At 41.6% G+C, this 25,783-nt stretch overlaps 1 protein-coding gene across 1 annotated transcript; it reads right to left on the reverse strand.

Annotated features, from left to right (window-relative positions):
* Window positions 1-4,985: 4,985 nt before the first annotated feature.
* Window positions 4,986-16,004, reverse strand: LOC101113513 (PRAME family member 12-like). The gene is made up of 3 exons (XM_004014084.3): window positions 15,718-16,004; window positions 14,710-15,285; window positions 4,986-5,556 (listed from the first exon to the last, which is right to left on the reverse strand). Exons 1-3 carry the CDS (start codon window positions 16,002-16,004, stop codon window positions 4,986-4,988), a joined length of 1,434 nt encoding a protein of 477 aa, XP_004014133.1.
* Window positions 16,005-25,783: the final 9,779 nt, after the last annotated feature.

Consider the following 25,783-nt stretch of genomic DNA (forward strand, 5'->3'; position numbering starts at 1 on the left):
ATGATTGAGTGATATTCCATCAAATATATGTATTACATCTTCTTTATCCGTTCCTCTGTAGATGGACGTTTAGGTTGTTTCTGCGTCCTGGCTATGGTAAAGAGCACTGCAATGAAGAGTTAGGTGGATGTAGCTTTTTGAATTATATAACGATCTTCTCCAGGACATGCACAGGCAGACTGTTGAATCATATTGTTGTTGTTTTTCAGTTACTCAGTTGTGTCCAATTCTTTGTGACCCCATGGACTGCAGCATGCCAGGCTTCTTGTCCCTCACTATCTCCCAGAGTTTGCTCAAACACATATCCATTGAGTCAGTGATGCTATCTAACCATCTCATCCTTTGCCACCCACTTCTCCTCCTGCCCTCAATCTTTCCCAGCATATGGGTATTTTCATATGGTAGCTCTATTTTGAGTTTTTAAAGAAACTTCCATACTGTTCCACAGTGGTTGTACCAATTTACATTCCACCAATCGTGTGGGAGGGTTCCCTTTTCTTCACATCCTCTCTAGCTTTTACTGCTTGTAGATTTGTTGATGATGGTCATTCTGAGGATGTGAGGTGATACCTCAATATAGTTTTGGTTTGCATTTCTTCAATAGTTGATGATGCTGAGCATCTTTTCATGTGCTTTTTGGCCATCTGTGTGTCATCTTTGGAGAAAAGTCTATTTAGATCTTCTGCCTATTTTCTTGATTGGCCATTTATATATATATATATATATATATATATATATATTTATATATATATATATATATGCACATATAAATATAGAGAGAGAGCTGTATGAGAATTTTGTATATTTTAGAGATTAATCCTCTGTTGGTTGATTCATTAGCAAATATTTTCTCCCATTCTGTGTGTTGTCTTTCTGTTTTTTGTTTGTTTGTTTGTTTATGGTTTCCCTTGCTGTTCAAAAACTTTTAAATTTATTTAGGTCTGATTTGTTTATTTTTATACTTTCATTACTCCAGGAGGTGGGTCCAAAAATATTTTTAATTAATTTATTTTAATTGGAGGCTAATTACTTTATAATATGTTAGTGGTTTTTGCCATACATTGACATGAATCAGCCATGGGTGTACATGAGTCCTCCATCCTGAACTCCCCTCCCACCTCCCTCCCCATTCCATCCCTCAGAGTTGTCCCAGTGCACCAGCTTTGAGTGCCCTATTTCATGCATCAAACTTGGACTGGTCATCTATTTCATATACGGTAATGTACATGTTTCAGTGCTATTCTCTCAAATCATCCCACCCTTGCCTTGTCCTACAGAGTCCAAAAGTCTGTTCTCTATGTCTGTGTCTCTTTTGCTGTCTTGCATATAGGGTCATTGTTATCATTTTTCTAAATTCTATATATATGTGTTAATATACTGTATTATTTTTCTTTCTGATTTACTTCACTCTGTACAATAGGCTCATTTCATCCACTTCATTAGAACTGATTCAAACATGTTCTTTTTATTAGCTGAGTAATATCCCATTGTGTATATGTACAACAGCTTTCTTATCCATCTGTCTGCCAATGGACATTTAGGTTGCTTCAATGTCCTAGCTATTGTAAACAGTGCTGTGATGAACATTGGGGTACACATGTCTTCTTTCAATTCTGGTTTCCTCAGTGTGTATACCCAGCAGTGGAATTGCTGTGTCCTATGGCAGTTCTATTTCCAGTTTTTTAAGGAATCTCCACACTGTTTTCTATAATGGCTGTACTAGTTTGCATTCCCACCAACAGTGTAAGAGGGGTCCCTTTTCTCCACACCGTCTCAAGCATTTATTGTTTGTAGACTTTTTGATAGCAGCCATTCTGGTTTTGATTTGCATTTCTCTGATAATGAGTGATGTTGAGCATCTTTTCATGTGTTTGTTATCCATCTGTATGTCTTCTTTGGAGAAATGTCTGTTTAGCTCTTTGGCCCATTTTTTTATTGGGTAGTTTATTTTTCTGGTATTGAGCTGCATGAGCTGCTTGTATATTTTGAAATTAATTCTTGCTATTATTAATGTCAGAGAATGTTCTTCCTATGCTTTCCTCTAAGAGTTTTACAGTATCCAGACTTACATTTAGTTCTTTAATCTATTTTGAGTTTATTTTTGTGTCTGGTGTTAGGGAATGCTTGAATTTTATTCTTTTTATGCTGTCCAGTTTTCCAGCACCACTTATTGAAAAGACTATCTTTTGTCCATTGTATATGCTTGTCTTCTTTGTCAGAGATTAGATGACAATTGATATGTAGGTTTACCACTGGACTTTCTATCCTGTTCCATCGTTCTATATTTCTGTTTTTGTGCCAGAACCATACTGTTTAATTGCTATAGATTGTTGTAAAGTCTGAGGTCAGAGAGCCTCTTTTTTCTGCCTCATACAGCTACATTTTTCTCTCAAAGTTGTTCTGGGTATTCATGGTCTTTTTTGCATCCATACAAATTGTAAAATTTTTGGTTCTGATGCTGTAAAAAATGCTATTGGTAACTTGATAGGGATTGTTTTGAATCTATAGATTTCTTTGTATAGTATGGTCATTTGACCTTATTGACTCTTCCAAAAAAAAATACATGGTCTATCTCTCCATCTGTTTGTGTTATTTTTTATTTCTTTCATCTATAACTTATAGTTTTCTGAGTACAGGTCTTTTGCCTCCTTAGATAGGTGTATTTCTAGGTATTTTATTCTTTTTTATGCAATCCTAAATAGGATAATCTGTTTGATTTATGTGTTAAACAGATTTGTTTGATTTATCTGTTGTGTGTATTAACAGATTGATGTGTATTAACTTTGTAAATACTTTGTAAATGTAAATTTGGTAACTTTAATGTTACCAAATTCATTGATGAGGTCCACTGGTGTTCTAGTAGTATATTTAGGATTTTGTATTTATACAGTTATGTCATCTGTAAACAGTGAGAGTTTCACTTTATATTTTCCAAACTGGATTTCTTGTATTTCTTTTTCTTCTCTGATTGCCAAAGCTAGGACTTTAAAAACTATGTCAAATAATAGGGACAGGAATACACATTGTTGTCTTGTTCCTGATCTTTGAGGAAATGCTTTCAGTTTTTCACCATTAAGAATGATATTTTCTGTGAGTTTGTCATATATTTATTATGTTGAGACAAGTTCCCTTTATGCCTACTTCCCCGAGATATTTTTCATAAAAATAAGGTGTCACTTGTAACTTCTCCTTTTTCATTTCTATTTTTATTGATTTGAATCTTCTCTGTTTTTTACTTAAAGTGTCTGGCTAAAGGTTTACCAGTTTTGTTTGTCCTTTCATTTTAATTATAAATGGGTGTTGAATTTTGTCAAAAGACTATTCTGTACCTATTGAGATTTTTTCATAGATGTTTTTCATCTATGTTTTTCATTCTTCAGTTGGTTAATGTAGTGTGTCATGGTAATTGATTTGCATATACTGGAGAATCCTTGCATCCTTGGGGTGAATCCCATTTGATCATGGTGTATGATCTTTTTGATATATTGTTGGGTTCTATTGATACCTGGTAGTGTTTTGTTAAGGATTTTTGTGTCTGTGGTCATCGGTGATATTGGCCAATGATTTTCTTTTTTGAGCATATCTTTGTGTGGTTTTGATACCAGGCAGATAGTGGTCCCATAAAATGAACTTGGGATTGTTTCTTGCTCTACAACTTGATGAAATAGGAGGAGGATAAGTGTTAACTCTTTAAATGTTTGATAGAATTCTCCTGTGGAACCATCTGGTCCTGGACTTTTGTTTCCTGGAAGTTTTTAAATCAGTTTCAATTTTAGTGTTTGTGATTGGTCTGTTCATGTTTTCTCTTGCTTCCTGGTTCAGGTTTAGAAGGTTGTATCTTTCTAAGGATTTGTCCATTTCTTCTAAGTTGTCCATTTTATTAGTATATAGTGGCCTGTGGGAGTCTGTCGATCCTCTGTGTTTCTGTGATGTCAGTTGTAACTTATCTGTTCATTTCTAATTTTATTGATATGAGTCCTCTCCCTCTTTTTCTTGATAAGTCTGGATAAAGGTTTATCAATTTTGCTATCAGTTTTTAGTCTCATTGATTTAAAAAACAAAACTCATTGATCTCTTTTATTGTTTTCTTCATTTCTATCTCATTTATTTCTGCTCTCATCTTTAAGATCTCTTTCCTTGTACTAACTTTTGTACTAACCTTGTACTATAACTAGTTTCCATTAGCTTTTTATTACCAAACTAACAAGCCCTACTTGTCAAAGTAATTTTTATCCTTTGGTCTGATCTATAAGCAAGTAGCCTAGGAGATCTGAGGCTCAGAATGTCTATCCCGAGAGATAACTTCAGTCTCTCCTATGCATTCTCTAACCTTCCCAGCAGTGGCTGAGACTTATGGACACAGGAGAAGCATGAGGATTGGTCATGTCCAGGACCATGACTTGAATCAGCAGTGAGGGCCCTACCAACAGCTCTTCAATGGCTCATTGAACACTGAGTATGTTCCCCTTTCTGTGTATTAACCCAGTGATCAGCCTCAGAAATAAGTGCAGAGGGAAGAGACAACCCAGAAAGAATACAGAACTTGCTTAAATAGTAATGTTTCAGATCATAGACAATTCAGTGCCTTAATCTTTTATCAGCGTCTGGAGACTTCTGATGTATAAAATGAGAAAACTGAATAACACATCAGAGAAAGCAGAAGTACGTTTACACTGAAAGCCTCTTTATTTCTGACCATATCTTTAGAAACATCCAACCATGGGTAACTTCATATGTCAAAAGCTCCAAATCCACCTCATGAAATTTAGGTTCATCTTTCTGGCTCTTTAGGACACTTTTCCTCCAAGCCCCTCTTTCCTCTCAGAGTCAAATTTTCCCTCTGCAATCCTGCACCTTTGCTGAATCACTTTTTCTTCTCATATTCACATTGAGCAGATATCTGCAACCATGAGTTTCTGTTCCCTTATGATGCAACTCTGTCCTAGCTTTTAGTATCCAAGAAAATTTGTGATATAGGCAGTCAACTAGGCAAGGATATTTCCCTGGTATATAATGGGCTCAGGATGAAAGAATGCATGACCTTCACACTGTGGACAGGAGATAGAGCTAATCCAAATGGTCCTGGGACGTCCTAAGTCCTTCAGAATCTCAAACAGTTCAGCCCGACACTGTGCAAGTCTCTGTGGTCGACGGATTCCCCTAGACAGCAAACTCTGAGGGACAGGATACAGCTCTTTATTTAAACTGGGCAGTGCGGAGGTGTGTCGCAGCATCTTCTCCATGATAGCCATGGAAAGGAGGTTTCCGCACATGCTGAAGTACTTGAGCTGGAAGCAGTGGCTCAGGGCAGGCAGGATGGCTTCAAGATGGAAGTCCCTAATCCCACACATGTTTAAGCACAGTTTTTCAAGTGTGCCTGCAACTTTCTCCAGCAGAACTGAGAGGCGCTCAGCATTGGAGTATGTCAGGAGGTCACCAGTCAGATCCAGGCCCTTTAGCTGACTGATGTTTGGACATTGGGACAGATGGGTCAAGTCTGAATCCGTAAGGAGAGAGTGAGTTATAGCAAGGTTTTCCAAGGGAGTCATCAGGCACCTGGGGAGAAAAATATCTGTCTTTTAAAATCTGGGGTGAACTGTAACCTCAAGTTAAGAGATAATAGATCTTTCCAAGGCCACGTGTGTCTGACCATCTGATAATGATCAAACCCAGAATGCCCAATTTTATTTCAACCAGGATCATTTCATCCTCCTTGTGACTGAATTAAATACATACAATCTCAAATACTCTCTTTCCTGAGGTGTCAAGAGGAGTAAAATATATTCCACTTCATTATGAGGATGAATGGAGATAATGGAATAGACTAAAACAAATTCAGGAGAGCCTGACATCTTGTTGCAACCAAGTATGTGCTGTGCTGTGCTTAGTTGCAGTCAAGTCCTACTCTTTGTGACCACATGAATTTTAGCCTGCCAGGCTCCTCAGTCCATGGAGATTCTCCAGGCAAGAATACTGTGGTGGAGATTCTCTCCAGGGGATCTTCCCAACGCAGGGATCGAACTCAGGTCTCTCACATTGCAGGCAGATTCTTTGCCATCTGAGCCACCAAGGAAGCCCTAATAAAGTATGAGCATCAGTGAATTTTGGTCATAAGAGACATACTTAAGGGGCGGTCCTAAGATGGTGGAGGAATAGGACAGGGAGACCACTTTCTCCCCTACAAATTCATCAAAAGATCATTTGAATGCTGAACAACTTCCACAAACCAACTTCTGAACACTGGTGGAGGACCCCAGGCACCTGGGAAGGCAGCCCATTCTCTTTGAAAGGAAGTAGGACAAAATATAAAAGACCAAAAGAGTTAGGGATGGAGACCTGTCCCGGGGAGGGAGTCATGAAGGAGAAGTTTCCAAACACCAGGAAACCCTCTCACTTGCAGGTCTGTGGGGAGTTTTGGAATCTCAGAGGACAGCATAACTGGGAGAGGGGAAAAAACAAAAAACAAAAAAACACCGAATATGCACCTAACTGCAACTCCCAGCAGAGAAGTAGCCCAGAAATTTGCATCCACTACCATGAAGTGGGGGCTGAACAGGGAGGACCCCTTAAGTATAAGGAGTATAAGGAGACATACTTAGGACCACCCCTTAAGTATGTCTGTTATGACCAAGATTGCATGCTTAGGCTAAGGACTGGGCCTGAATGCCCTGAGGACAATCTGAGGGAGCTAACTTGAGATAGCAACTGTGGGATAGCCAGAAACAGAAAAAAAAAAAGAGAGAGAAAGAGAGAGAGTACATTCCCTTGAAAAGTTCTAACCTAAGGTTCAGCCTGACCCACTCACAGAACAAAGGACTGAGTGAACACCAAAGGAGAGCTAGCCTGCTGTGGACCAGCCCATCCCCCCACCAGAGGAAGAGAGGCAGGTGGGAGACAGCCAGAGTCAGAAGACAAGGGGCAATTTCAGCCCCAGAGATGGCATACTACACCAAACTGTGAGCAGGCTCCCATTTGCTAACCAAGTCTTCCTGGGATCCTGGATGGTTGACATCTGCCAGGAGGGTCTCAGCCAGAGATCAGCTCCCCAGAGGAGACACATGGCACACCTGAGACGGTGCTCTTGCAGTGCGCCCAGGAAACTGAGTAGCTGGGACCCGGGAGGTGATTAAGACACACTGGCCACCTGGGACAGTGCACTCACCAAGCATCTGGTCACCTGAGCTGCTTGGACCTGGGAAGGGCACAAAATGCATGCCCAAATGGATCTATGCCTTTGTGGTGTACCTGAGAACCTGAACCTGAGCAGCTTAGACCTCAGAAGTGCACAAAACCCAGGGCCCACTTAGGACAGTTCCACTATAGAGCAACCTGGAGCCTGAGCAGTGTAGACTGGGAAAGCACATGCTGTGGTGAGCTGAAGCAAACCCAGTGTGGTCCATACACTGCAAAAATTCTCCACACACACCAGTGATATTTGTTTACAGTGTTGCTCCCTCCCCACATCCCAACTGAACAAGTGAGCCTAAATAAATGACCCCTTCGCCCCCTAGTGCCAGGGTGGAAATTAGAAACTGAAGAGACTTGCAAACAGAAGAAGCCAAAATAAAGAGAGAACTGTCCTGGAAGTGACAGGTGCAATGGATTAAAACCCTGTAGTTAGCATTGACTAAGCATTGGAAGGGGCCTATAGCCCTTGAGAAGAAGTATAAGCTGGAACAAGAAACTATCTGAAACTAAACTAACTCCACACTGCCCTCAACAGCTCCAGAGAAATAGATACAGTTTCACTATTATCATTTTTCAATTTTTTAGTTCTTTTTACCCCTTTAATTTTCATTTTTATAACCTACTATTACTTTTCAAAAAAGACCCTATTTTTAAAGCAAATTTCATATATATTTTTATAGCTTTTGTGATTGATTTTGTTTTGTATTTTTAATATTGTATCTTTGAGAATCTAAGCTCTACTCTAGATTTTTAAGCTTTGCTTTTTGGTATTTGTTATCAATTTTGTACCTTTAAGAATCTAATCTTTAGTATCCATTTTTACTTAGGGGTATGATCACTGAATTGGTTGCTCTCTCCCCTTTTGACTCTCCCTTTTCTCCCCCAGGTCACCTCTGTCTCCTCCCTCCCCCTTCTCTTCTCTACTTAACTCTGTAAATCTCTCTGGGTGTTCTTGGCTGTGGAGAATACTTAGCAAACTGATTACTGGCTAGATTGGTCTCTCCCCTTTTGACTCCCCCTCTTCCCCTCGTGATCACCTCTATCTCCCTCCTTCCTCTTCTCTTCTCTGTGTAACTCTGTGAACCTCTCTGGGTGTCCCTCACTGTGGAGAATCTTTTCACCATTAACCTAGATGTTTTATCATCTGTGCTGTATAGATGGAGAAGTCTTAAGGCTACTGTAAGAATAAGACTGAAAGCCAGAGGCAGGAGGCTTAAATCCAAAACGTGACAATACCAGAAAACTCCTGACTCCAGGGAACATTAATCGACAAGAGCTCATCCAAAAGCCTCCTTACCTACACTGAAACCAAGCTCCACCCAAGAGCCAACAAGGTCCAGAGCAAGACAGTGCCATGCTAATTCTCCAGAAATGCAGGAACAGAGCCCTCAGCATTAAAATATAGGCTGCCCAAAGTCACACCTAAGACATAGACACTTTAAAACTCACTACTGGACACGTCATTGCACTCCAGAGAGAAGAGATCCAACTCCACCCACCAGACAACCGACACAAGCTTCCCTAAACAGGAAACCTTGACAAGCCACTAGTTCAACTCCACCCACAGGGAGCAACCTCCACAATAAAGAGGAACCACAAACTTCCAGCATACAGAAAGGCCACCCCAAACACAGCAATCTAAACAAAATGAAAAGGCAGAGAAATATGCAGCAGGTAAAGGAACATGATAAATGCCCACCAAACCAAACAAAAAAGGAGGAGATAGCAAGTCTACCTGAAAAGAATTCAGAATAATGATACTAAAGATGATCCAAAACTTTGAAAACAAAATGGAGTTACAGGTAAATAGACTAGAGAAAAGGATTGAGAAGATGCAAGAAATGTTTAACAAAGACCTAGAAGAAATAAAAAAGTGTCAATCAATAATGAATAATGCAATAACTGAGATCAAAAGCACTCTGGAGGGAAGCAACAATAGAATAGCTGAGACAGAAGATAGGATAAGTGAAATGGAAGATAGAATTGCAGAAATAAAGGAAACAGAGAGGGAAAAAGAACGAAAAGAAATGAGGACAACCTCAGAGACCTCTGGGACAATGGTAAACACCCCAACACTCGAACCATAGGACTCCCAGAAGAGAAGACAAAGGAAAGACCATGAGAAAATCCTTGAGGAGATAACAGCCACCCAAGTCCAAGAAACCCAGAGAATCCCAGAGAGGATAAACCCAAGGCGAAACAACCCAAGACACATATTAATAAAATTAACAAAGATCAAACACACACACACAAAAAAACAAATATTAAAAGCAGCAAGGGGAAAGCAACAAATAACACACAAGGGGATTCCTATAAGGATAACAGCTGATCTTTCAATAGAAACTCTTCAGGCCAGGAGGGAATAGCAGGACATACTTAAAGTGATGAAAGAAAATAACCTACAGCCCAGATTACTGTACCCAGCAAAGATCTTATTCAAATGTGAAGGAGAAATCAAAAGCTTTACAGACAAGCAAAAGCTGAGAGGAATTCAGCACCACCAAACCAGCTCTCCAACAAATGCTAAAGGATATTCTCTAGACAGGAAACACAAAAAGGGTGTATAAACTCAAACCCAAAACAATAAAGTAAATGGCGACAGGATCATACTTATCAATAATTATGTTAAATGTAAATCGGTTGAATGCCCCAACCAAAAGACAAAGACTGGCTGAATGGATACAAAAACAAGACCCCTATATATGTTGTCTACAGGAGACCAACCTCAAAACAAGGGACACATACAGACTGAAAGTGAAAGGTTGGAAAAAGATATTCTATGCAAATAGCGACCAAAAGAAAGCAGAAATAGCAATACTCATACAGGTAAAATAAACTTTAAAGCAAAGGCTGTGAAAAGAAACAAAGAAGGACACTACATAATGATCAAAGGATCAATCCAAGAAGATATAACAATTATAAATATTAGTTCAGTTCAGTCGCTCAGTCGTGTCCTACTCTTTGTGACCCCATGAATCACAGCACGCCAGGCCTCCCTGTCCATAACCAACTCCTGGAGTTCACTCAGACTCATCCATCGAGTCAGTGATGCCATCCAGCCATCTCATCCTCTGTCGTCCCCTTCTCCTGCCCTCAATCCCTCCCAGCATCTCTTTTCCAATGAGTCAACACTTCGCATGAGGTGGCCAAAGTACTGGAGTTTCAGCCTCAGCATCATTCCCTCCAAAGAAATCCCAGGGCTTATCTCCTTCAGAGTGGACTGGTTGGATCTCCTTGCAGTCCAAGGGACTCTCAAGAGTCTTCTCCAACACCACAGTTCAAAAGCATCAATTCTTCAGTGCTCATCTTTCTTCACAGTCCAACTCTCACATCCATACATGACCATTGGAAAAACCATTAGCCTTGACTAGACGGACCTTTGTTGGCAAAGTAATGTCTCTGCTTTTCAACATACTATCTAGGTTGGTCATAACTTTTCTTTCCAAGGAGTAGGCACCTGTTAATTTCATGGCTGCAATCACCATCTGATTTTGGAGCCCCAAAAAATAAAGTCTGACACTGTTTCCACTGTTTCCCCATCTATTTCCCATGAAATGATGGGACCAGATGCCATGATCTTCGTTTTCTGAATGTTGAGCGTTAAGCCAACTTTTTCACTCTCCACTTTCACTTTCATCAAGAGGCTTTTTAGTTCCTTTACACTTTTCTGCCATAAGGGTGGTGTCATCTGCATATCAGGTTATTGAAATCATAGCGCATACAGCACGGCCGAGAGGAGCTACCCCATGTCCAAGGTCAGGGGTGGGGGCCGAGAGTGCCAGCCTGGGACAGCGCAGGAGCAGCAGAGAGGAGCTACCCCACACCTGAGGCCAGGGGCATTGGTTGGGAAGAGCAACCCCATGTCCAAGGAGCGGTGGCTATGTGGCAGGAGGGCCTAGAGGAGCTATTCCACGTTCAAGGTCAGGAGGGGTAGTGGTGAGGAGATACCCCTCATCCAAGGTTAGAAGCAGCAGCTGCACTTTGCTGGAGCAGCTGTGAAGAGATACCCCACCTCCAAGGCAAGAGAAACCCAAGTAAGACAGTAGGTGTTGCAAGAGGGCATCAAAGAGCAAATACACTGAAACTATAATCACAGAAAACTAGTCAATCTAATCACACTAGGACCACAGCCTTGTCTAACTCAATGAAACTAAGCCATGCCTGTGGGTCCACCCAAGACGGGTGGGTCATGGTGCAGAGGTCTGACAGAATGTGGTCCACTGGCGAAGGGAATGGCAAACCACTTCAGTATTCTTGCCTTGAGAACCCCATGAACAGTATGAAAAGGCAAAATGATAGGATACTGAAAGAGGAACTCCCCAAGTCAGTAGGTGCCCAATATGCTACTGGAGATCAGTGGAGAAATCACTGCAGAAAGAATGAAGGGATGGAGCCAAAGCAAAAACAATACCCAGTTGCGGATGTGACTGGTGATAGAAGCAAGGTCCAATGCTGTAAAGAGCAATATTGAGAACCTGGAATGTCAGGTCCGTGAATCAAGGCAAATTGGAAGTGGTCAAACAGGAGATAGCAAAAGTGAACGTCAACATCCTAGGAATCAGCGAACTAAAATGGACTGGAATGGGTGAATTTAACTCAAATATCTACTACTGAGGGCAGGAATCCCTCAGAAGAAATGGAGTAGCCATCATGGTCAACAAAAGAGTCCGAAATGCAGTACTTGGGTGCAATCTGAAAAACGACAGAATGATCTCTGTTCGTTTCCAAGGCAAACCATTCAATATCAGTTATCCAAGTCTCTGCCCCAACCAGTATCGCTGAAGAAGCTGAAGTTGAACGGTTCTATGAAGACCTACAAGACCTTTTAGAACTAACACCCAAAAAAGATGTCCTTTTCATTATAGGGGACTGGAATGCAAAAGTAGGAAGTCAAGAAACACCTGGAGTAACAGGCAAATTTGGCTTTGGAATGTGGAATGAAGCAGGGCAAAGACTAATAGAGTTTTGCCAAGAAAATGCACTGGTCATAGCAAACACCCTCTTCCAACAACACAAGAGAAGACTCTACACATGGACATCACCAGATGGTCAACACCGTAATCAGATTGATTATATTCTTTGCAGCCAAAGATGGAGAAGCTCTATACAGTCAATAAAAACAAGACCAGGAGCTGACTGTGGCTCAGATCATGAACTCCTTATTACCAAATTCAGACTTAAATTGAAGAAAGTAGGGAAAACCACTAGACTATTCAGGTATGACCTAAATCAAATCCCTTATGATTATACAGTGGAAATGAGAAATAGATTTAAGGGCCTAGATCTGTTAGAGTGCCTGATGAACTATGGAATGAGGTTTGTGACATTGTACAGGAGACAGGGATCAAGATCATCCCCATGGAAAAGAAATGCAAAAGAGCAAAATGGCTGTCTGGGGAGGCCTTACAAATAGCTGTGAAAAGAAGAGAGGTGAAAAGCAAAGGAGAAAAGGAAAGATACAAGCATCTGAATGCAGAGTTCCAAAGAATAGCCAGGAGCGATAAGAAAGCTTTCCTCAGAGATCAGTGCAAAGAAATTGAGGCAAACAACAGAATGGGAAATACTAGAGATCTCTTCAAGAAAATTAGAGATACCAAGGGAACAATTCATGCAAAGATGGACTCGATAAAGGACAGAAATGGTATGGACCTAACAGAAGCAGAAGATATTAAGAAGAGGTGGCAAGAATACACAGAAGAACTGTACAAAAAAGATCTTCATGACGCAGATAATCACGATTGTGTGATCACTCACCTAGAGCCAGACATCCTGGAATGTGAAGTTAAGTGGGCCTTAGAAAGCATCACTACGAACAAAGCTAGTAGAGGTGATGGAATTCCAGTTGACCCCTTTCAAATCCTGAAAGATGATGCTGTGAAAGTGCTGCACTCAATATGCCAGCAAATTTGGAAAACTCAGCAGTGGCCACAGGACTGGAAAAGGTCAGTTTTCATTCCAATCCCAAAGAAAGGCAATGCCAAAGAATGCTCAAACTACCACACAATTGCACTCATCTCACATGCTAGTAAAGTAATGCTCAAAATTCTCCAAGCCAGGCTTCAGCAATACGTGAACCATGAAGTTCCAGATGTTCAAGCTGGTTTTAGAAAAGGCAGAGGAACCAGAGATCAAATTGCCAACATCTGTTGGATCGTGGGAAAAGCAAGAGCTCCAGAAAAACATCTATTTCTGCTTTATTGACTATGCCAAAGCCTTTGACTGTGTGGATCACAATAAACTGTGGAAAATTCTGAAAGAGATGGGAATACCAGACCACCTAACCTGCCTCTTGAGAAATCTGTATGCAGGCCAGAAAGCAACAGTTAGAACTGGACATGGAACAACAGACTGATTCCAAATAGGAAAAGAAGTACATCAAGGCTGGATATTGTCACCCTGCTTATTTAACTTATATGCAGAGTACATCATGAGAAATGCTGGACTGGAAGAAACACAAGCTGGAATCAAGATTGCTGGGAGAAATATCAACAACCTCAGATATGCAGATGACACCACCCTTATGGCAGAAAGTGAATAACTAAAAAGCCTCTTGATGCCAGTGAAAGAGGAGAGCGAAAAATTTGGCTTAAAGCTCAACATTCAGGAAACGAAGATCATGGCATCCGGTCCCATCACTTCATGGGAAATAGGTGAGGAAACAGTGGAAACAGTGTCAGACTTTATTTTGGGGGGCTCCAATATCAATGCAGATGGTGATTGCAGCCATGAAATTAAAAGATGCTTACTCCTTGGAAGAAAAGTCATGACCAACCTAGATAGTATATTCAAAAGCAGAGACATTACTTTGCCGACTAAGGTCCGTCTAGTCAAGGCTATGGTTTTTCCAGTAGTCATGTATGAATGTGAGGGTTGGACTGTGAAGAAGGCTGAGCGCCAAAGAGTTGATGCTTTTGAACTGTGGTGTTGGAGAAGACTCTTGAGAGTCCCTTGGACTGCAAGGAGATCCAACCAGTCCATTCTGAAGATCAACCCTGGGATTTCTTTGGAGGGAATGATGCTAATGCTGAAACTCCAATACTTTGGCCACCTCATGCGAAGAGTTGACTCATTGGAAAAGACTCTGATGCTGGGAGGGATTGGGGCAGGAGGAGAAGGGGATGACCGAGGATGAGATGGCTGGATGGCATCATGGACTCAATGGACGTGAGTCTGAGTGAACTCCGGGAGATGGTGATGAACAGGGAGGCCTGGCGTGCTGTGATTCATGGGGTTGCAAAAGAGTCGGACACGACTGAGCGACTGAACTGAACTGAACTGATGATATCACACTGGATGGCATCACTGACTCGATGCACAGGAGTTTGTGTGAACTCCGGGATTTGGTGATGGACAAGGAAGCCTGGCGTGCTGCAATTCATGGGGTCGCAAAGAGTCAGACACGACTGAGCAACTGAACTGAACTGATGATATCACAGTTCAGGATAGAGTATCAAAGGGAGGAGTGCTTTTGACTTTCTAGTGTTGGGTACACTGTTACCAGGCCAGTGGGGGCACACTCACCTGAGCATCTGGTTCAGGCAGCCTTCAAGGAAGGAGGGAGTCTCCAAATACAGATCTCGGAGGTGGTACAACCTGCGGAACTGAGAGGTAATTTGGACAGCATGGTGATACCCTTCCTCCTCTTCAAATGCTAGCCCATGGATGTGGGAGAGATGGAGTCTCTGTATATTACTCATTTGGCCCAAGAAAGGAGCAAACATGGCCAGAGTGTACAGATGCCAAATGCAATTCACTTCCACTTCCTGAATACAATCCAGCTGCACTATACCCAGGACCTGCATAATATTTTCTAAGGACGTTGAAGCGATCTTCAGCTTATTAGAGCACAGGTGTATGGAAGCTTTTCTCTGCTCCACCCACCTCATGAGGTAGATAAGGAAGTCATCTATGATACTTTCCTTGAAGTGCAGTTCTATGAACACCTCTAAAGGAGCCAAGGGCTGCTCTGTCCTTGACCTGACCTCAGCCACTGGTGTCATTGATGAGCTTGAGGACACATGGACACTTGTTCCAGACCACATTTTCCAGAAGTCCTGGCCAGTATTCCTTAAATCCAGCACCCGCAGTTTGCACCTCCTGTGGGGAAACAGCAGATTGGCTGTTTGAAGGAAACCACAAAATAAAACCACAGACTTAGAATTGAGGCTACACTCTGACTTCCCACCTGAGATTATACTTGACATTCCTACAGCCTTGCTCTCTTCTTTCCTCTCTGCCTCACCTTCCTGCTTTTCCCTTTCCATCCTTCCTCAGTCTCTGCTTCTAGTACCCATAAGCATCACTAGAAGGATGTCAGGCATGTCCTTTTAGATTTCCTGGCATCTTAGGCACTCTCTCACTGCCAGGAGGCATTTCCCCAAAGTGAGCTCAGCAATAGTCAAGGACTCTGAGAGTCTTCATTGGCATCATCAAAAGTCTCTGGCCCATCCTTTGACCATTCACTCTCTTGACCCCAAGTGTTTCTTCATGATGTCTAGCAACCTACTAGGCTACCTGGATTTGACTTACTTGGAATGATTTTTCTGGGCAAGCAGGATATCAAGACCATCCAGAACTGCTTGTAAGGTTCCCAAGTGAGGCTTTTGCATCAGGCCCCCCAGAGGCAAACGGACAAAGGGCCAGGCATACACCATGGCCTTCAGGGTCTCACTTCGACTCCCACAGAAGGCTTCCATGAAGAGTGGGGGGAAGAGTTCGATGGGCAGATACTCCAGAGCTGCGATGGCCAAGGCCTCATCCCTCAGCAGGCTCACTGCTGCCAGGTTCAAGAGTCTGGGTCGGGTCTGGAGACTCATCCTGACTTGGTTCCAAAAGGAATCCTGTAAGTGCTTCCAAGGAACAAGACATTCTTTTCAGGCAAATCAGGAGCACACCTCAGTTTGTTTCTCCCCACCCTTGAGAGGAACCTACTCAGGGCCAAGGCCACTGCTCTAGTGGTGGTGGAATTATTGCAGGGAAGAGCCACTTCTTTCTCCAAAATAGATCTCTCTCATTGACTTGAATCTGTTGCTTTTGTTATTACAATCATATAATGGCCTGCTTCAGGGAACCCTGGCCCTCTACCTGAACACTAAACTAAAAGCATCTGTTTTCAGCTCACAGGGAGATAATTTGCCCCTGCCCAACTGTGAATGACTGCAAGAATGAAGAGATTAACACACTCCTTCCCCAAGGATGGACATGCCAGGAGATACTTGCAAGATATTATTGCCTTTCTACTTTACTTCCTCAACTCCTCCTCCTCTCTGTTCTATAAAAGACTCTGGCACCCAGCCTCCAACAAGATGGTTATTTTGAGACATTTGTTTGCCATCTTCTTGGTCAGGCTGTTTTCTGAATAAAAGTCATATTTCTTGCCTCAGCACCTAGTCTCTCATCTCTTGAATTCACTGGCCTGTTACGGGAGTGAGCAGACCAGGCTTGGACCTGGTGATCGAAGTGCCTTAGTGCCAGTTGCCTGTCACAAGTAGAGGGGGAAAATGCAGCCACTGATTCATCCACTGCTTTGCTTAATAATGTTCCACTGGGAAGTGGTTACTAGGAGCTGGAGGCTGAGCTTCATCCTTTCAGAAGAAAATGCTTAAAATATCACTTAAGAGCCTTAAAAGTATGGGAATAAGAGCATCATGTGGACCAACACAGCTTCCATCTTGAGTTCCCACAGTTAACTGGGATGGGAAAGGTCAGAAGATACCCCTAAAATGAATGCTATATGTGTACAAATTAAATATTTTAAATTTCAGGAAATAAAATTCCAAGCAAACATCTTTCATTAAAAGGGGCATCTGCTTGATTAAGACACTTAAAAATGATATAAACCAAAGCACCAATCCAAACATTTGGGATTAAGTCTAAACTACTTTAGAGGCCAAACCAAAACCTTAAATGAGCACATCTGAAAATATACTTTTATTCATTTATTTTTATTTATTCATTTTGGCCACATCACCTGTAGGATCTTTGTTCCTGGACCAGAGATTGAACAAGTTCCCCGTGCTGTGGAAGAACAGAACCTTAACCACTGTAGCCCCAGGGAAGTCTCAAGAAAAGCTCTCCTGCCATCCCAAGGTGCATGCCACCATTCAACACCAGTTGACCATGGATAAAATGAAGGTGTCCACAGTTGTGTAACTTACCAGCTCTGATGTGGGTGGCAGGCTGCTCAGATCTCAGACATGATGGAGAGCCTAGTGGTGCCTCTGGAGATGGAAGATTCTGTATTCTTTCTTTGGTACTGAGGGCTTTTATAGACCTTTCTAATCACATCTTAGTCTTTCCTACTACCAACAGCCAATCAAAAAATAATACCTGATAATGTTTCACACTACCCCTCTGGTTAATCCTGATTGAATCTTTGTCAATCTCCAGAGGAATGAATGGAATCAGATTACATTCAGGGAAGATAAAGAATGAGGGAGGGCTATTGAAGTCACAGGCTCCTTCCTAGGTTCATTCTAGAAATATTGATTGGGCTTTACCAATACAATAGTAGTAGCTGTGGGTGTGAGACCAGGAAGGAGTTATTGATTTGTGACAGCAGATAAGATAAACAAAACTTTAAAGCATCATTGTGGATCTTTGGCCATAAAAAATTATCAAAATGTCCAAGAATTAAAGCTACTTCACAAAGACAGTAGTGTTGTTCTGAAAAGAAATAAAATAAGCCATCCACTTATCAAGTGTCACTTAGATATTGTGTGACACATGGAGATCAGGAATCTATTCAGGAAGGAAAGGGAAGTGCTTTGGGAGATGTGATTGGTTTTCCAATCTTAGGTCAAGAATTCTCTGAAGGAGATCAGTTCAAAGTCACATTGAGAAGTAAGGGTGGAGGCTAGGTAGTTGGAACTGGGCATTCCAGAACAGAAAATGTAACTCAAATAGTGTAAAATGAACTTTCTTTTCCTTTCTCTTGGGGAAGAAGATTTAAAGCCTTTTCTCTGGGTTGTGTTTGTAAATTAAAGGGAGTGACTAAAAGGAAACTGTGTCACTTTTGAGAGTGTTCTCTCCCAGAAATTTGGTATCAGCACCACAAACTGGCTTGGAAACATTATTTGCTTTCACTTTAAAATTTTTAAGTGAGGAATTGAAACTGAGTGGGGCCCTGTGGGTCTCCCAAGCACAGTAGTCTTTCTGTGCCCCATTTCTTATAGGCAAGACTTTGGCTTCCATGAGCTTACCTGAGTTCCCAGGGATGGATTCCAACAGTTGCTAATCAAGGGAGGATCAGGCAAGAAATCACCTGAGATAAGATTAAAGGGACCTCAGAAGCTCATCAAGTTTAGGAGACCAGAGCACCCTAGACCCTGCACACACCCTAATCTTATCAGAGACCCAACATTTGACTCACTGTTATCAAAACTCTCATCAAGTTCTCTGGGTTTGAGACACATCATAGTTTTTGAGGCAGAAGCCTGGTGTGTCTACCTTTGCCTGCCAAGGCAATAAAGCTAGGTTTTTCTACTTCACCCCAAACTCTTCCTTCAGGATTTCAACGTCATGTTGGAATAATAGCAGATCATGAGCCTGTTAAGGGAGCAAAGGCAGTGCTTTTGGGGATATGGTTGGGTCCCTAGGGTTCAGTCATGGCTTCTCTGATGGATATCAGGTCAAAATCACAGTGAGTAATGAGGGAGGATTCAGGCAGCCTGGAGCAGGGCATTCCTAAAGGGACCCTGTGAATGACTCAAGACAGTTTAAACAATGATTGTATAGTATTGTTAATTTTCCCATGGTTGACTTACAAAACACACAGTGTAAGAGCTACAAGTCAAGTTTTGCGAACCCCATGGACTCCAGCACACTAGGCTCCTCTGTCTTTCACTATCCCCCAGAGTTTGTTCAAACTCCTATTCATTGAGTCGGTGATGCTATCCAACAATCTCATCCTCTGTCATCCACTTCCCCACCATCTTCCATCTTTATTAGCATCACGGCCTTTTCCAGTGAGTTGGTTCATCACATCAGGTCAAAATATTGGAGCTACAGCTTCAGCATCATTCCTTCCAATGAACACCCAGGACTGATCTCCTTTAGGATGGACTGGTTGGATCTCCTTGCAGTCCAAGGGCCTCTCAAGAGTCTTCTCCAGCACCACAGTTTGAAAGGACCAGTTTGTCCACTATCATGCTCCCTTATGGTCCGATGCTTACATGTCTACTGGAAAAAGCATAGCTTTGACTACGCAGACCTTTGTTAGAAGAGTGAAGTCCCTGCTTTTAATACACTATCTAAATATGCCATAGCTTTTCTTACAAGGAGCAAGCTTTCTTTAATTTTATGGCTGTAGTCACACTCTGCTGTGATTTTGGAGCCCAAGAAAAAAATATCTACAACTGTTTCCACTTTTTCCCTTTCTATTTGCCATGAACAGATGGGACCGTATACCATGATTTTAGTTTTTTGAATGTTGAGCTTTAAGTCAGCTTTTTCACTCTCCTCTTTCATCAGCATCAGGAGGCTGTTTAGGTCTTCTTCATTTTTTGCCATTAGGATGGTACCATCTACATATCTGAGGTTACTGATATTTCTCCTGGCAATCTTGATTCCAACTTGTGACTCATGCAGCTCAACATTTTCCATGATGTACTCTGCATAGAAGTTAAGTAAGCAAGGTGATAATACACAGCCTTGATGTATTCCTTTCCCAATTTTGAACCAGTCTACTTCCTCCATGTTCAGTTCTAACTGTTGCTTTTTGAACTGCATACAGGTTTCTTGGGAGACAGATAAAGTCATCTGGTATTCTCATCTCTTTAAGAATTTTCCACTTTGTCATGATCCAGTCAAAGGCTTTGACAATAGTTAATAAATCAGAAGTAGATGTTTTTCTGGAACTCCCTCAATTTTTCTATGATCCAACGGATGTTGGCAATTTGATCTCTAGTTCCTCTGCCTTTTCTAAACCCAGACTGTACATCTGAAAGTTCTTGATTTAGGTATTGCTGAAGCCTAGCTTGAAGCATTTTGAGCATTACCTTGCTAGCATGTGAAATGAATGCAATTGTACTGTAGTTGGAACATTCTTTGGCATTGCCCTTCCTTAGGATTAGAATGAAAACTGACCTTTTCTAGTCCTGTGGCCAATGCTGAGTTTTCCAAATTTGCTGACATATTGAGTTCAGTCACTTTCCAGGGGCCTGGTATGTGGAACTGAAACCATTTATCTCAGACTGGTTCTTGAACCCATGTGCTGTCTCATGGCAGCATTATCTTTTATAATTTTAAATAACTCAGCTTGAATTCTATCACCTCCATTAGCTTTATTCATTGTAATGCTTTCTATAGCTCCCTTGACATCACACTCCAGGATGTCTGTGTTCTAGGTGAGTGACTGTACCATCATAGTTCTTCTGGTCACTAAGATCTTTTCTGTATAGTTCTGTGTATTCTTTTTAATCTCTTCTGCTTCTCTTAGGTCCTTACCATGTTTTGTCCTTTGTTATACCCATCCCTGCATGAAAAGTTCCCTTGATACCTCCAATTTTCTTGAAGCAATCTCTAGTTTTTTCCAGTCTATTGTTTTCCTCTATTTCTTTTGCATAGTCACTTAAAAAGACTTTCCTATCTCTCCTTGCTATTCTCTGAAACTCCACCTTCAGTTAGATATATCTTTCCCTTTCTTTCTTTCCTTTTGATTCTCTTCTTTCCTCAGCTATTTTTAAAGCCTCCTCAGACAACCACCAGAGAAGGCAATGGCACCCCACTCCAGTATTCTTGCCTGGAAAATCCCATGGACGGAGGAGCTTGGTGGGCTGCAGTCCATGGGGTCATGAAGAATTGGACACGACTGAGCGACTTCACTTTCACTTTTTGCTTTCATGCATTGGAGAAGGAAATGGCAACCCACTCCAGTGTTCTTGCCTGGAGAATCCCAGGGACAGGGAGCCTGGTGGGCTGCCATCTATGGGGTCGCACAAAGTCAGACAAGACTGAAGCGACTTAGAAGCAGCAGTAGCAGCAGACAACCACTTTGCTTTCTTGCAATTGTTTGTTTGTGGGGGATGATTTTGGTCACTACCTTCTGCACTACCTATCTTATGGATAGGAAACTCTATCCATAACTCTTAAGGCACTTTATCTACCAGATCGAATTTCTTGACTCTATTCATTACTTCCAAAGTATAATCTTTTCAGATTTGATTTAGGTGATACTTAAATGGCTTAGTGGTTTTCCCTACTTTCTTCATTTAAAGCCTGAATTTTGCAAGACTTTGTAAAATAGGTTATTTTGTTTCTCATTGAGTAACAGAGAAATTAAAAGATTTGTCTCTGGGTGGAGTTTAGAAACTAAAGTATGTTTCCAAGAGCAGTGTCACCCTTAAGAGTGTCATTTTCCAGAAAGATGGGATCAATTAGGTAAACTCATTTGAAAAACTAAATCTGAGAATGTCAGTGGAGAGAATGGGGGCCAGTCCTGAGACATTTCTGAGAGTCACTGAAGGTATTATGGGCTCTCTGAGAACTCAGGCCCAGGGGGAGAATTAAACATGAGTCGGTCCCCCATAACCTTGTTGTCATCATGGCAGCTGCTACCAGTTCCACTTTTTTGCCACAGAGGATGTTTCCCAAAGGGAGAATTACCCCAGTCACTTTCCAGGGGCCTGAGATGTGGAACTGAAACTCTTCATCTCAGACTGGGACTTTAACCCATGTGCTCTCTCATGGCAGAAAGAATTTAGTGAGAGACAAAGTGATAGATAAGAAGTGGACTTATTTGGAAAGAAATACCTTTCACAGACAAAAGTTTGGGCCAACTCAGAAGGCAAGTGTGGGCATGGGAAAACACACTTTACAGACAAAAGTGCCTGCAGTCCCATAGGGTGAATACAGCCTTGAAATATGGTATCATTAGTTTTTATGGGCTGGGCAATTTCATAGACAATGAATGAGAGGATTAGTCCAACTATTTTGAAGAAGCATCAGAGATTTCTAGAAATTGAGCCACCGCCCACTTTTAGGTCTTCTTTGAAGTTTGGCCTTGGAACAGTCAGGGTGTCTATGGGTGTGTTGTTTAGCTTACTAATGTGTTACAATGAGCATATCCTGAGTATCAAGTTCTGGTTAAAGTTGATTTGTCTGCCATCTTGGATCCATTTGATTCTAATCAGTTTATATTGTGTCCTCAGGCTATGTCATTCTTCAAAGGTTGTGCCCTGCCCCCTTCCCTCCTGTTTTAGAACCATAATTTTGACTATTACTGTTTCCTCAAATTAAGTAGGCCTCCCAGGTGGCTCAGTGGCAAAGAATCCACCTGTCAATGCAGGAGACATAGGAGACATTGGTTCAATTCCTGGGTTGGAATGATCCCCTGGAGAAAGAAATGGTAACCCACTCAAGTATCCTTGCCTGGAAGATCCCATGGACAGAGGAGCCTGGTGGGCTATAATCCATGGGGTTACAAAGAGTCAGACATGACTGAGCTACTAAGGAGCAAACTTAAGTAAATTCAATACAGATTCTGATCAAGGTGATCCAATTATGCACAGAAATACAATTCTGTTCCCCCTTCATATCAAGCAATGCTCACAAATACCAATACTTTTCACTTTTCCTGCCCCAAATTCAGAAGTTATATTTGATGTCTAATAATATGCTATGATCAGAGATGTCTCCCACCCTGGCTGGATCACATGGAGATTTTTGAAATTCCTGGAACAAGGAAAGTGAGACCCCAACCCTCTAAGGCCAGGATTTTCTAAGCCTCTCTCTCTCTCTGCATCCCCATTCAGTGTATTGCCCAAACAATTCTTATATAACACTGGTCACCAAGACTAGGATTTTTTGAAACATGTTCTTCATCTTGATAACTTTCTGAAAGATTTCTTTCACCACATTTCTACCCCTGACAGGGCCTTCACATAAAATTGGGTTAAGCTGAATTGTACTCAACAGATATTTTAACCCCAAGGCCACAAAACACCTTTATTAATAAGCTGTAATAGAGTGATATTAGTAATAAGGATAATCATAAACACCTTTGTTTATTGAACACAAACTGAGTGAGAAATGGTACTAGCGCTTTTTATCCACTACCTCAAGTAACCTTCATAGAAAATGTAAAGCTCATTGCTTTTTCTTTCTTTCCTTTTATATGTTTTTTGTTTGTTTGTTTCTTGTGTCTTTTTTCCCCCCATTTTTAAAGTCTTTTTCTTTTTTTGTTTTTTCTTTGATTTTTTTAAAGTTCACTGCTCTTTTCCAAATTTTTAGGTTGATGGATTTCAGATTGGGCTTGGAAGAGCAAGTTCTGACTTCCCCACTGTAAATAATTGGTATATTTCCTCAGGTGAGTGGTTCAGAAGGACCTCTGAGTTGTCAGACAACCTAAGTTTTAGGAAAGACTGTCTGACAGACTTCACAGATGTCACTGTAAATGAGCAAATACCAGCATCCAAGCTGATGATATTTCCATAGCATCCCAGCTTTTGTGAGATCCAAACAGGTATGAAGGGCAAAGTATTGGAATGTTCTAGAAATTATAAAAACCCAGCCTTCTCCCTTCTCCTGTGTCTGAGGACCTCCTCTGTCCACCTCCATACAGAGCCTGCTTGCTAAGTAGACACACTGGGCATCGAGGAAGTGGAGGGCGCCCATGTGCACCGAGGTGCCATTCTTCCCATCCAATTCTGGCCCCAGCAGAAGACTCTCAGGGCCTGGAGAGATGCTAGAATTGCCGTTTCTGCCCTGTCCTTGTCCTCATGATCTCATTTGCATGCACAGGTCAGAGCAGCTCTCTGAATTCATCAGGAGGACATCCTGATTTCCTTCTCTAGTCACAGGTTCTCAAGTGATTTTTTTTTTTAATTTCTGCTCCAGAGTCCCTGTGCTGGGGGTTAGAATATTTCTGTGCATCCAGTTCCCTCTCCTAGCATGAGCTGGTTCAGAAGTCCTCTCTTTATGCAGCCTACCATCTTCAGTTCTCCTGGAATCTAGAGCCTGGCTACAGTGTTGGGACACCCTTCCAATGGGATCAGCAGAAATCCAGGAACTCTCAAGTTCTACTGAGCTATTATTGGCAATATGACACGCTTTAAGGCATTGAATTCCCCACTGCATTTTTGGATCAATTGAGTCACCCAGAAATGCTGTAGGGCAACTCTTCCTGGATTACAGAGGAAGACCCTCTGGTCTTCCTAGAGATGACAGCTGATGGGAGGCCTTGGGGACCAGTCCCCTGCAGAGTGTCTCCCTTCTGTGGCTCTCTTGGTCCAGTCCTGGAGCTGACAATGTTCTCCTCAGAAGATATGGAAAACCTCTCTCCACAAGTCTTTTTTCTCTCCTAACTCAGATTTCTTTTTGCCCTGAAATATCTTGCCCTCTCTGCCTTTTTAAAAATCCAGGTGTCTGACCTTATCTTTGACAAAGGAGGCAAGAATATACAATGGAGTAAAGACAATCTCTTTAACAAGTGGTGCTGGGAAAACTGGTCAACCACTTGCAAAAGAATGAAACTAGATCACTTCCTAACACCGCACACAAAAATAAACTCAAAATGGATTAAAGATCTAAATGCAAGATCAGAAACTATAAAACTCCTAGAGGAGAACATAGGCAAAACGCTCTCAGACATAAATCACAGCAGGATCCTCTATGATCCACCTCCCAGAATTCTGGAAATAAAAGCAAAAATAAACAAATGGGATCTAATTAAAATTAAAAGCTTCTGCACAACAAAGGAAAATATAAGCAAGGTGAAAAGACAGCCTTCTGAATGGGAGAAAATAATAGCAAATGAAGCAACTGACAAACAACTAATCTCAAAAATATACAAGCAACTTATGCAGCTCAACTCCAGAAAAATAAACGACCCAATCAAAAAATGGGCCAAAGAACTAAGTAGACATTTCTCCAAAGAAGACATATGGATGGCTAACAAACACATGAAAAGATGCTCAACATCACTCATTACTAGAGAAATGCAAATCAAAACCACAATGAGGTACCACTTCACACCAGTCAGAATGGCTGCGATCCAAAAATCTGCAAGCAATAAATGCTGGAGAGGGTGTGGAGAAAAGGGAACCCTCCTACACTGTTGGTGGGAATGCAAACTAATACAGCCACTATGGAGAACAGTGTGGAGATTCCTTAAAAAATTGCAAATAGAACTACCTTATGACCCAGCAATCCCACTGCTGGGCATACACACCGAGGAAACCAGAATTGAAAGAGACACATGTACCCCAATGTTCATCGCAGCACTGTTTAGAATAGCCAGGACATGGAAACAACCTAGATGTCCATCTGCAGATGAATGGATAAGAAAGCTGTGGTACATATACACAATGGAGTATTACTCAGCCATTAAAAAGAATTCATTTGAATCAGTTCTGATGAGATGGATGAAACTGGAGCCGATTATACAGAGTGAAGTAAGCCAGAAAGAAAAACACCAATACAGTATACTAACACATATATATGGAATTTAGGAAGATGGCAATGACAACCCTGTATGCAAGACAGGGAAAGAGACACAGATGTGTATAACGGACTTTTTGGACTCAGAGGGAGAGGGAGAGGGTGGGATGATTTGGGAGAATGACATTCTAACATGTATACTATCATGTAAGAATTG

Source organism: Ovis aries, chromosome 12 (assembly GCF_016772045.2).
Source record: "Ovis aries strain OAR_USU_Benz2616 breed Rambouillet chromosome 12, ARS-UI_Ramb_v3.0, whole genome shotgun sequence".
Classification (NCBI taxonomy): domain Eukaryota; kingdom Metazoa; phylum Chordata; class Mammalia; order Artiodactyla; family Bovidae; genus Ovis; species Ovis aries.